General features: G+C 39.8%; 1 protein-coding gene across 2 annotated transcripts; it reads right to left on the bottom strand.

The window, feature by feature from the left end:
- Positions 1–5,010: 5,010 nt before the first annotated feature.
- LOC148823146 (protachykinin-like) lies at positions 5,011–12,170 on the bottom strand. 2 transcript variants are annotated; one of them, XM_088929121.1, is made up of 5 exons: positions 11,548–12,170; positions 9,802–9,904; positions 8,765–8,788; positions 6,205–6,258; positions 5,011–5,616 (listed from the first exon to the last, which is right to left on the bottom strand). In XM_088929121.1, the coding sequence occupies exons 1-5, from the start codon at positions 11,659–11,661 to the stop codon at positions 5,570–5,572; spliced, it is 342 nt and encodes a 113-aa protein (XP_088785247.1). In that variant the 5' UTR covers positions 11,662–12,170; the 3' UTR covers positions 5,011–5,569. The 2 variants fall into 2 exon arrangements, with proteins under 2 accessions (XP_088785247.1, XP_088785249.1); XM_088929123.1 differs by lacking the exon at positions 8,765–8,788.
- Positions 12,171–12,495: the final 325 nt, after the last annotated feature.

Raw genomic sequence — 12,495 nt, 5'->3', positions numbered from 1 at the left:
TGATGTGAAAGGCTGAATTGAGTATTATCTTCCTGCTTATAGCCTTGGTGGAGTAATCACTCTTCTGTGTTATGGTACGCTGTTTGCTAAGTCAGGTTCATCTTGTCATTCCATCCGATAAGGTTGCTAAACGTCTTGATGTTTTCTCCAGCACTGGTGCTGTTGAACTACCCTGTAATGATGTTTTTTCCTCTCAACAGCCTTCAGAATTGATAATTCAGCATGCAAGACGAATATGTTTGGGGAACTGTTTGTATGGTGCAGAGGGTGATTGGCTGGCCACACCAGGGGCAAGACAAGAATTTAGAAAGCATTTTCTTATCTTTTCAAAAAGGAAGATAGCTATACTGTTTGCTGGGGCTGATATTGTCTCCGGGAGATCCTGAAATAAAAAAGTATATTGTTGTTTTTATTGCAGTGTCTGCTTTTCTTTGGGACAAGACTTTTGCTTCCTGCTTCTTCCGTGTACAGTATAGGTGTAAAACACCCCTATGATGTTGAGGACAGGGCTCGGGGGTGTGTGTTGGTACTGCACAGTTGGCCCCATACCGGTCCCAGTGCCAGATTTCCCATTAGGCACTGGTGGCACAGTGCCTAGGGCCTACTCAAGGACTTGAGGTCAGTGTGTCGACTGGAGATTGACCTGGCAGTGTAAATAGCGTAGAGAGTTTCTGAGGAGCCATTGTAAATAGTTGTCAGTGTTTGCTGCTTATCCTTGTAACCCACTTTAAACTGAAGTCCGCCTCCTTAATCCTTACCCTATGTGTGTGTCTAACCCCTTTGAGTTTCAATCTCTGTCTGTCAAAGTCTGACGGGGGGAGGAAAAATAAATGTGTTGTTGGATGCACATCAGAGGTGTGCAAGCTTCATTCTGTGTGAATCCCCCGGTCATTACAATAGTAATGCATAATGCACAAGTGCATCATGTTCATGGACGTAATTCAATTGGCGTTTACCCCTCTTTTTGCACATTTTAAAACTGCAAGTGCCTAGGGCCTACGAACACCAAAATCCGGCCCTGCCCAGTCCTGTCCTGTCCTGAGAGGAACTGGCCCCCCTGTAGCAATAGGGAGCCAGCGGAGCCAGAGGAGTCAGAAATTCCTGGGACGTCCCAGCTCAGAGTAGTCAGCTGCGGGGGAGGATTCACCCTCATTATGACTGCAGCCTGGCTGGGCTTGCTTGAGGCCACTAAAATGGTCAGCTCTGTATTGAAGGGGTCAGTGTAGCCTCAGCCTGGCTGCCTCTTAATAAATTGATGGGTGGGAGGCAGGGAAGGGTGTCCTGTTTCTAAAAACGATTGCCGGAAAAGGTGTGTTGTCCTTTGCCACTCTGGCTCTCTCTGCCTGACAGCCTTTCTGAGGGTAGCTGTGATTGCATGAGTTTGAATAAAGGATCTATTGCTCTTTGAGAAGTGCATTTTGCCTCAGTTCATGCTAGGGTCCTCCAACAGCTGGAACACACTGGTGAAATACTGTCTGGGAGTGGTCAGCAGCTGTTTGTCGATCACAGCTGAGAAGAGACTGTAAAAGGTCTCTATGCTGACACTGTTGGAACAACAACTGAATCCAAGAACTGGAGCATTTCTGAATCCAAGGACCAAGTGCATAAACAAGTAGACCTAAGTCCTAACAAGAAGGCAGATCAGCACAAGGAATCAGTCAACAGCTCTGATGGAATGAAAACCAGCATTTCCCACAGGACCAGGGCTGAGAACCACAGCAGAAATAATCACAATATTCCTGTGCTCCTGTGACGAGCTGTCAGAGTCCTCTGTAAATCTCAAGAATTTATTGGAAGCAATCCAAAGGCCTCTGTCACATGGCTTTTAGTTTGATTTGATTTTAGTTTGAAAACAGGTGCCTCCATTATAGCAACTGCTCTCCACACTAGAAATGCTTCTGTATATGGTAGCACAGATTTTAAATAAAGTAGATCAGGACCAATTAATTATGACAAGGTTAATAATCCAGAAATTACTGAAAAATGAGTAGAGCTTCACAAATCAGAGCCGCAAATAACAACAAGCACTGAGGAGTCTTTTGAAATAAATGTCTTTTTTAACACGTTCCTGTTTTCTAAATGTAATAAGTGAAATAAATAACAAAACGAAGCAAAACAAAAACAAGACTTAATGAACGTTTTCTCCCCTAAAGCCAAAAGATGCATCCACTAGGTGGCAATATATCCCTTTAAGAAGTCTTAAAAAATCTTTAGAAAAACTGCTTCTCATGGCTCAATGATGTGCAATTATATAGACCTACAAATAGGATTCTAAGAGGTGTGTTAAACCCATATACTTTATTAGTGAATATTTTGAATTTAAAAAAATAAATGAATGGTGTTAGCATGAGTTGTTAGTAAAACAGTGTTTTTAAAAGACATGAATTCTTTATTCCTCACACCAGGTGGTGTCAGAAAACTGCAGTGTGTCTGCACAGAATGACCACAGTGTTATGTCAGCCTCAGACTGGTCTAAGCAGGTGGTGTGGGTGTGATTTTGGCTTCTTGGAGTATGATAATACTAATAATACAATTAATGTTCCAACCACATTCGGCACGCGCCTGTCACGATTGTAGTCCCTCCTCCTTAAGGGCGCGCCGGCTCTTTTCACTTTGGACCTGATTTTGTGCACCTGCCCCTTGTTCCAGCCTCCTTCCTGTCCCCCTTAAAAGCCAGACACTCAGGCAGTTCCGGGCTCTGCATCTGATTCCCATATCGTGCGAGCCCGGGACCTGGAATTGCCTGGCTCTGTTATGTTTTTAACTTTCTGTTCCTGTGTCCCCTGCCGGTTCCGACCTGGTTCCTGTTTTTAGCCCGTCTGTTCCTGATGGACTGCCTGGCTTTGGACTTTGCCCGTTTTTTGGATTGTTTGCCTCGGCCACACCTCCCCCGTGCACCAGCGCACCATGGACATGCCCCCCTGTCCTCATTCCTGTCTCCTGCATTACTTTTTTTTTTCCCCCAGTGTTTCCTCACTTTTCCCCGGATTGTGTCGTCCGCATAGGGTCCGGAAAGAACTGTCCGTTACAGCACCCTCATTTTCCAATCAGGCCTCAGCTCTCTACTATTTAAGCCCTCTGGTCCTGCTTTTCCGCGCTCGGTATTGGAGTCCCTGACTTGTCAGCTTGCTGCCAGCTCAGTCTACTCGCTCTGCGCTATTGGATTTTTCTGGGTTCTCGACCTCAGCCTGGAATATTTGATGTAGCCTTCTGTTCTGCCCTTATCGGATAATCTGCTCTCGGATCTGAACTAATCGCTCCGCATAGGGTCCAGCTCTTTATTACGCCGCCGCTCTGACACTGATGCTTTACACCCCAAAGGATCTCAGTTTGTTCTGCATATAGGAAGGTACCCACTGCATCCACCAATACAGCGCAGAGCACAACTGGGTGGTATTTAGAAGTCATTATACATCAGTATCCGCACCAGAGTTTATACTCCTAGTCTTATGAACAGTGCCATGGGCTTGATTTATTCACCAAGCAGTCGGGGCCTGAGTGTAATGTTTTCTCCAGTCACACATTGTCCCCAGTCACAGTGACGGTCAGGAAGGAAGTAGTGTCACCTGCGGCTGGTCCACCAAAATCTCTTGCAGTATCAACCTTGTATTTCAATCGGCTGCCATTTCCTTTGCCCTGCCAAGGGGTTTCATGATATGAGCTGCATCATGTGATGACGAAACAAGATGGTCAGTTCGCCTGTGATCTGTTGTGACACCATAAGGTTACCTTCTGGTATTTAACAACTTTTCAGTGGAAACCGGCAGAGGTTTTGTTAGGGTCCTATATAAAGTTAACTGTATCACGGTAAGTTTATTTATTATGTGCATTGCAAAACACAAGACACAAAAAACTCTACTGACTGGGCCAGGGGCGTTTAAAACGCAACAAGTGCTGTTGGTTCCAATTTTTTTTGTGCATTTTATTGTCTGACACTATGTGTGCTGTACACACAGTGACCCACATCTGTTGAGTATTTACACATTTACCCTTACAACAAATAAAATTTAATAAATAATAAAAAAAGCACTTTGCAAATTCTGTTTTCTTGTTTAAGTGCACTTCCTAACAGCTTCTTCTTGTGTTCCTTGTGACTAAGTCCAGAGACTGATTTGCCTTCCAAATAGTACAGTAGGATTTCCAGTGTGAAGGCAAGGGAAAGATATTTGTGTGCCTCTTATTTCATGAAGAAGGCCATATCCAGGGGTCTGTGCGACAGCCACAAGGCAAGAGCTGGTTTATTGTCGGATCGACTGAAGGACCACAATCCGTGATTGTGGACAAATACCGCAGCTGTACATTTTGTAAATTTTGTAAAGGAGTGTCTTCCAAAAGTGGCCATGAATAGGGTAGCCTAATGGAAAGATGCAAACCTTTCAGAGTTCATGACAGGGAGAGAGACACAGGTAGGTGAGAACAAGAGCTCTTTTACTGCCTTCTGATAATTAACTAATGGAGATCCTGCAAAGACTAGAAATTCAGAAACAGGAAAAAGAACAAAATATTGGATGGGAATAGAAAAACGCCCTTTTTGTTCTCATAATAAAATCTATAGGAACAAGGATTAGTAATTGCTATGATATTGGATGCTCTTTTACTGTTCTTCGAGGATTAGTGGAGATCGAGAGGGCTGGGAGTTTTTCCGAAGGCAAGTGCAGAACATTGGCAGGCATGGGTTACTTTGTGTGACATCACACAGCCACGTAACATTCCATACCAACAGAAAGAATCCGAAAATCAGGGCCAGACTGGTGTGTAGCAGTTCTCCGTTTCGATCTCCATTGATAGTTGAATTTTCCTCACGGTGATTTTTTGCATTGTCTTCCTTTCATATTTCATAATTTTCTACTTTTCTTGTTATATTCCATATATCCATCTCACCTTGTCAGATATTTTAACTGAACCCCTTGAGAGGTTGTTTTTCCAAGTATTACAGCTACCTATTGGCAAATATTGGCAAACTGGGGGCCATGTACTGCAGCTGCACAAACCATTCCAGGAAAATGAAAGTTCTGGTAATTAAAAATATTTTAATATGTTCTGGCACTATCACAAAACAGGACACTGACTTATTTTAGAAACCAACACCTTAGAAATAATAACAATATACAATCACAAAGAATAAGACATGCTGTGATAATACAAATATATTTGAATGCATTTTTACTACAGTACATTATATGAAAACAGAGTGAGGCACTATGTTACATGGTTTGACTGTGCATAATTCCCAGGGAAGAGGCCTGACTGATAATTAGTAACCAAAAATAGTTTCTTCCTCTTTTGTTGTAGTATAGTAGATGTAATTCATTCTGTGACAGACAACATGAAACCACAGATTTCCTTTTATACAGACTAAACCTTGATAGCCCACATCTCTTGTTACTGGAAAGTAAAACTGGTACAAGTAGCATTACCACAATGTGAAAATAATGGCTTTATTAAAGGTACAACTTAAATCAACAATAAATAAAAAAGAAATTCGTTGTCAAATTTACATATCAGACCCCTCTCCCACTATTGACAGGAATGACTCTGAGTGAAGCGAACATTTTTTTTTGCTGCTCTGCTAACGTCGCTTATCATAGTTCTGTATTGTGCTCCATTCATATGAATCTGCAAAATAAGAATAAAAAGACATGGTTTTGCAGTTGTAAGTGTACTGAGACATGTACTACTTTCTCTCTACTACTTTGTGTACTACGTTTGTGTTCTTCAGCTATATTTTTATCACATTACAGTGCTCACTTGACAGCCATCATGATTTGAATTAAATTTACGAAGGGCAGGGCTTAAATACTTAGTCAGAGATCCAGCCTTTTTGAGGCAGTGAGATGGTCTCTCTGCGGGTGTACTGAATTATGCAGGCTTGACTTCTCTAGAGATTCCCCCAATAAAAGATATCAGATCCCTTGACTGGAAAAAAAAGTGTCACGGAAGCTTATCCAGTTGCTCTGAGCCCACCAGACCGGACCGGAAGGCAGAAAGAGAAATTAAGTTCAACTACATAACAGCATCAAGAGAAGAAGATATCTTTTCCAACGACGTGTTCTGGTTGTGTGTGTGTGTATACTCAGGAAAGGACAGAGCAATGCAAGTGAGAGGGCGAATTTGGAACGAAAAGGTCTTCTAGAATGACAATTCAATTCTTCCGTTTCTTCTGATTCTTCAGATTATTCTAATTTGCTGTACAAGATCACTCACCTGGCTCCTCACTCCGTTTCCCCATCAGGCCAACAAAGGAATTCAATTTTTGCCCTAAAAAGAAATGCAAATCAGAATTCAGATCCTGTTTTTTTCCGAGTGGACAAAGGTACGTGTACAAGGTACAAAATGCTTAGCACCAAATATGTTTTTTTAAAAATGATTTGTCAAAACAAGATAAAGGAATGGGATTTCATTTCTCATTATATATCTAGGAACACTTTTCAGGGTATGGTGAGTTTAAGGAAAATGCAGTCACTATAAATTGTAGGAATTAATATTTATTAGGTGTTAGATGTTAATTCCAATCTGAAAAGTAAAAGGAAAGAGGAGTCAAATTGTTGTTTTTTCTTTCTTTTTTCTTTTCAGCACATAATGAATCTCTACTTCTTTCTTTGGAGATCACATGCTACACTGCATGCACTAACCTCTTCTTAAATAGCTCCCGCTGTTTCACAATGCAGTGGCAGAACAAAAGCAGTTTTTCTGGCAAAGTCAGTTAGGTCTTGGTCCACCCTGACGAGCTCTAATAATGGAGCAGCTATCCATGGCTGCTAACTTTGACCTTATACAGCATGTGCAAGGTGGAGTTTAGAAAATTTTTCTGATAGTTCTGCCACCCTCATCATTGTGAAATGGTAAGGGCTCATTAATATTCATGCCCATATTGTATATCTATCACACATCTAAAGGGATTGTTTTCCTTCATTTTTTATTTCATTGTGTAGTCTTCTGAGCACATTGCATTGTGCAGAAGGTGTGAGAGATCAAAGGGACATATTCTTTACTCATCCACTCTGTTTGTTTTACTAATAGCCCTATTGAAGGCTTCCATGCCCTTGTCCATCTGCTGAAATGAAATGCTGAACTGGGGGACTTGCAGGTTTCTCCCGATCAATATTCTAAATGGCTTCAATGTGAGTAAGAGCATACTGAATAATTTTAAATGCCTGTTAGACGGCTTCATGTCAGTGAAAAAGCTTTTGCAAAATGTTAATTAAATCTAGGACTTTGCACGTTTAAAGAGAAGCTCTTGCATATTTTCTTTCAATGAATACATGCAGTAACTGTAAAACGATGTGAAGGTAACGTAACATACTGAAAGAAAACAACGTCCTTGATTCTACTCTGTGAAATACTTTTCCTGGCTTTTGAAATTAATTTTTCAGATATTTATGTTATTGTAAATACACATTCATGGAAATATTAAAAAAGAGTCCAGTTCTCTACACACAAAACCTACACCATATTTCGAACGGCATCAAAACAATTAACAGGATACATATGAAAGGAAAGAAAACTAAGCATTCAAAGAAAGTTTTTAAATGTTTGGCAGTACAGTATGTCTCACAGAAGTTGAGATCACATAATATAAAGAAAAAAGTGATGTAACCTGAGAGAAATGGCTAATTTTTAAACCAGAAAGTGGTAATGCACATATTTGAAGGTTATACTTGTTGTGACTGCTTCTTCAATTAATTAATGCCTGAAAAACTTTCTGCACTTTGCTATAACTGACAAGACATCTTTTGATGGTAAATCAAACACAGATGTCTGACAATTGATTAACTCTTATTTACTGTTTTGCAGTTTTAGAAGTTGTTTAATGTGGAGTCCTGACAACAATAGATGTCCTACTCTGGATATGTGAGAGACTATTGGAAAATGTGTCTTAACTATGAACTGTTTTCCTATTATGAACCTACAGTATGTTGTGTATGTTATTTTTATATTTAGTTAAAGACTACAAGTTTTATGACTATTTCTTTTCCATGGGGAAATATTATCTAGAATTCTGTTAAGAGATGCATCTTTATTCTGTCAGTCATTGTCCTCCATGAGGATTTTGGGTAGCTTATGCTGCCCAAATGTCCTCTTGTCCTGCACATCTGTAGATCCTCACCCTGTCTTTACTGAAGTCTCCATTAAAAACAAATCCTGCAGAACCTACAACCACAAGTCTTTCGTCTTTTAAATGTGGCTCTGACATCTTGTCTGTGTTGCTGACCCATAAATGGGCTATACAAAAAGCACATTCTCTAGAGATAACTGAGAATTAACTTTAACCTACAGTTGAAATTATTTTGGTACAGGATTGCTCTGTAGAACATGCAGATGAGTCAGAATATTTTTTTCATAATTTTATAAATACAGTCCATTTTTCCTAGATTAAATCATGAGTACCTGGTAAGACAGTAAATCAATTATCACTGAACACTAAACAGATAGCATGTACGGTAACAAAAATGTAGACTCCATTTTAAATAAATTAAAAATCCAAAATAGCTTCTGCTATCAACTCTTTAAAGGTTTTACTCACATAAAAACTACATAGGAATGGGACTTAAAAATTGCATTGTTTAAAGATGTGGGATGAGATTCCTGCAAATGAATACATCTACAGAGAGAATATTGGTGGATCAAAACCAATCTCACTTTCAAACAACTGAAGGATGGCTCTCATAGGTCTTTACTTCTTTGGCAAACCCTTATCTGTCACTTAGACACATCTAAAACTACACAACAATTGCAAATAATAAATAGAATGTTTATAACTTACTTTTACGGGTTATTTGTGCATTTGCTAAAATGAAAAAGAGAAAAATACTGAGTTTTCATAAAAAGTAATTACATGTAAATGTGTTGCACAGTGTTAGCTTTTCTAACACAAACATTTTTCAGGTTTTTAATGTGTCCATGAAAAGCATTAATCTTAAACATTAGTATAGTCAAGATGTTATGTGTTAGTAATTGCTTAGTTTGTGGAATTCAGCCGTATGAACAAGATCTTTCCTAGGTTCTGACAGTAAAAACGCATGAATTCGTCAAGTGATTGAAATCATGAATTTAACATGTTTAACAACTGACTGAAAGTGGGACAAGATTAAGTGCCATTTAAGAGGGCAAAAACTATTTTTTTTACACTATGTTGCAACAAACTGCTTTCTGCATCAACAAATCGCGATAAAAAGAACATGTTTTTTCTCCATACTAAAACATGCAGATTGAAATAATAGTAGGAACAGCGAGAGTTAATGTTACACTAACCACTTCATCAACCCGCACTCTAATCTTATTGATTAGACATTGTACCATAAATCCCTGGTTAAGAGCAGAGAAAAAATAGAAAGCCTACGAGCACGTTCATTCATTTGGAATTTATATTTTAGTCCACATGATTCTAATGCGGGGTTTTCAATTTGTCAAAGACCATCATCACCATGAAATAAGAAGTGAACTTGAAGGAACTGCTATCTGCCACTCCAGGACATTGCAGTAGTGGCAAAGAAGGAATCCTTCGCTACACTTATTCTCACCAGGCGGCTGTTACAATGTATAACTTCAAGTCATTAATAAAAACACATCCTTTGATTTCCATCAAGTGTAGGTTTACGGTAGGCACAGCTGCAGGAATCCAAAGGCAGTGGGTTGTCTGATCTGTGAATGCGAGTCTGAATTACTTATTCAGCTGCTCAGCGGAGAGCCAGCAGAAAAATGGAGAAGGATGGACAAGAGCAGGGAAGGAGGGAGAGAAGGAGAGAGGAGATGTAGGCAGAGGAGAAGGACTGGATCTGGAGACGGTGCTCATGACCTTACCAGGGGATCGCTTGCCCATCAAACCAAAAAACTGGTGAGGTCTAGGTTTTCTCGTGATTCGTCTTAGAATTTCTTTAAACGAATCGGGTGGTAGCCATTCATCCTGGGGGGGAAAAAAGGAGCAAACTGCATTAATACCGGATGTTAAAATCGTTGACCTTGAAGGTGTGCCTCTTCCACTTTTTATACAAGAAAACCAATTTTTGACACAAAGAGGAATGGAAAAACAGTGCAATTATTCTTTGAAAGTATTTCAGGGATGGAAGAAAAAAATCAAATTTCACTTTAAAATAAACCCTAATTATTTCCTCCTGTCAAGCTAGCAATTCAAGCAAAAACAAAACTCTAATCTTGTTTTCCGGGTGCAGAATTGTGATTGAAAGCAATGATGTTGAAGCTTTGAAAAATTTTGGTAGCCATCTGTGTTGAGCAACAATTAACACCATTTTTATAATCCGTTATCCTGAACAAACGTGTCACATCCAAATGAACCTCAACTTTTTTTTTAAAGTTTTTTTCCTATATCATATTTTGGCATTTGATTTCAGCTTGTGCTTAACCGACAACTTGGTGTTTATGATATTTATGTCATACTTAAAAAAACTTTCATTTGAGTTATTTTACAAGAAATAACAAGAAATTAAGGCGTATCGGCCGTTCTGTAAGGCACCCGTTTCAGGTCGACGAACTGGCAAATTTGCGCGTTGTGTAAGAAAATAATAATTTGTACAAAAAGGAGACTGTCCCCTTCTTTGGCTGTCGTCCAGTCCGCAATGTCAAACGCAAAACGCGCCGTGCAGAAAAAACTCCAGAGTCTGGGGCAAAAGCAATCAGCTTTAAGTAGACACCAGGCGGCATACATTAGTATGAGTATTGATTTATAGATCTGTTCGTCTAATAAAGCTGTGTCTGATGTTAATGTGTCTTATAATCAGGTTAAGGGTTCTAGGCAATTAATGGAAACAGATTTAACTATGTAATACACCATTCCCGTTAAAGTAGAGGAAATTTAAACGTTAAGAGGCAAAACATGTATTGATCAAACAGTTTTGAACACAAAATGTATCTGTATGTTAAACGGGCAATACAAGAGCATCGAGTGACCTTGTTGAAAACAGTATTAAATAACCATATGGAATTATCTTGAATGTGGTGTTATAGTAGTAGCAGTGTATTTTATGAATTGGACGTATGCTTTCATGGATTTCATAATAAACAATAATAAAATAGCACCTGTATTTTAAATGTACATAATAATGTGAGTTGTCGTAATATACGCGTTTCCTATTGCGCGATTTATGACTTTCGTCTACGTCTTACGCCGGTGCTGCTAATACAATTCGAACTGTAAATATTACCTCACAGATAAAATGTCTTTAAAAAGAACATGTAAACCTTACAGAAACATAGACTGCCCAGCTAAGTATCAGAACAGACATTTCTGTTATTCATGTGGAGCAGAAGAGCGAGAATTGACAATAGCCGCCTTCGGTAGAGTACTTCGAAGTAACTTAGAACTGTAAAACATAAACTGAGAACTGGAAAAATATGACAGGTAAAAATCTCACATTTTAGCAGGCATGTATATAACAGAATGGGTAGCACATTACGATAGCTTAGCTGAGTACGCTGTCAATGTTTTAAAGGTTACCAACAGCGGCAAAGCGCAAAGAACCATCTACTCTTTCTCAATGGGGCAAAATGTCACAAAGTGAGTAAAAACAAAATAAAAATAAGAACCAGTACCTGTATCTGATTACTGTCAGTCCAATAATTTAGATCTTCACTCGGACCCATTTCTTCACTGAAGACTTCGGCGAGGATGAGAAACACTACCACGAAGGACAGCAGTCGCTTCATTGCGAAGACCGCGATGCGCGCACTTCTGCGGGAGCTCTCCTCGTCTTGCTCAGAGAGCGGGCGGGCTGGGAGTGGGTCTGGACAGAGCAAGATGTGAAGGATACGGAATAAACAGTCCTATTTAAACAGAGCAACTCGAACTACTGTGCGGCTTCGGGTTCTTGACGTGATGAATTCCAATTGTTGTTTTTTTCTCTTCCCCTCGTCCAGTCAAGGCTACACCTGCAAACAAAGTACCTTCTCCATACAACGTAGTTCACGCACAAAACCTCCGCTCTGTGAACCAAGCCTCAGCTCCGCGCTTAGCAATGCTTTCACTCCGCTTTTGGCTGGTCCTAGAGAGGACACTCGAAACGCCCCGCGCTTTTATAGCTAGAGATCAGGGGGTGTCAGGACTCTTTTAATTTGCTTAAAAACAATTACTTTGCTTGGCAGGTGGTTTCCAAGAATGCCGTGACTAGTTTCCGCGTATATTTTACATACAATCGATATTCGATTAAAACGATGTCCTGTGACTCCTTTTGGCTGCCCAAGTTATTGATTGAAGAAATCAGTGTGCCCTGGGAAACAGAATGCCCAAGTCGTCTTAAAAAGTCTTAGTGACGCACGTATCCAAGACTTGTACGTAGATAACGCGGCCTAATGATGGCTAAGATTGGGAAAGCGGTGCAATTTTGTTACTAAATCAAAGGTGCGGTTATGATATAGTACCGAGGAATACTCTTGCGGCATTACCGTTTTCTACACATTCTTGGGAAGTAGTTGTAACTTGCAACAGTGTGCAGCAAGTTATTTTTATGTTCTCCTACTGATACACGTTTAGATTCAGTTTTT

Source organism: Atractosteus spatula, chromosome 12 (genome assembly GCF_055471065.1).
Source record: "Atractosteus spatula isolate fAtrSpa1 chromosome 12, fAtrSpa1.hap1, whole genome shotgun sequence".
NCBI lineage: Eukaryota > Metazoa > Chordata > Actinopteri > Semionotiformes > Lepisosteidae > Atractosteus > Atractosteus spatula.
The sequence above is the reverse complement of the archived record's forward strand: the minus strand, read 5'-3'. Positions and strand labels throughout refer to the sequence as shown.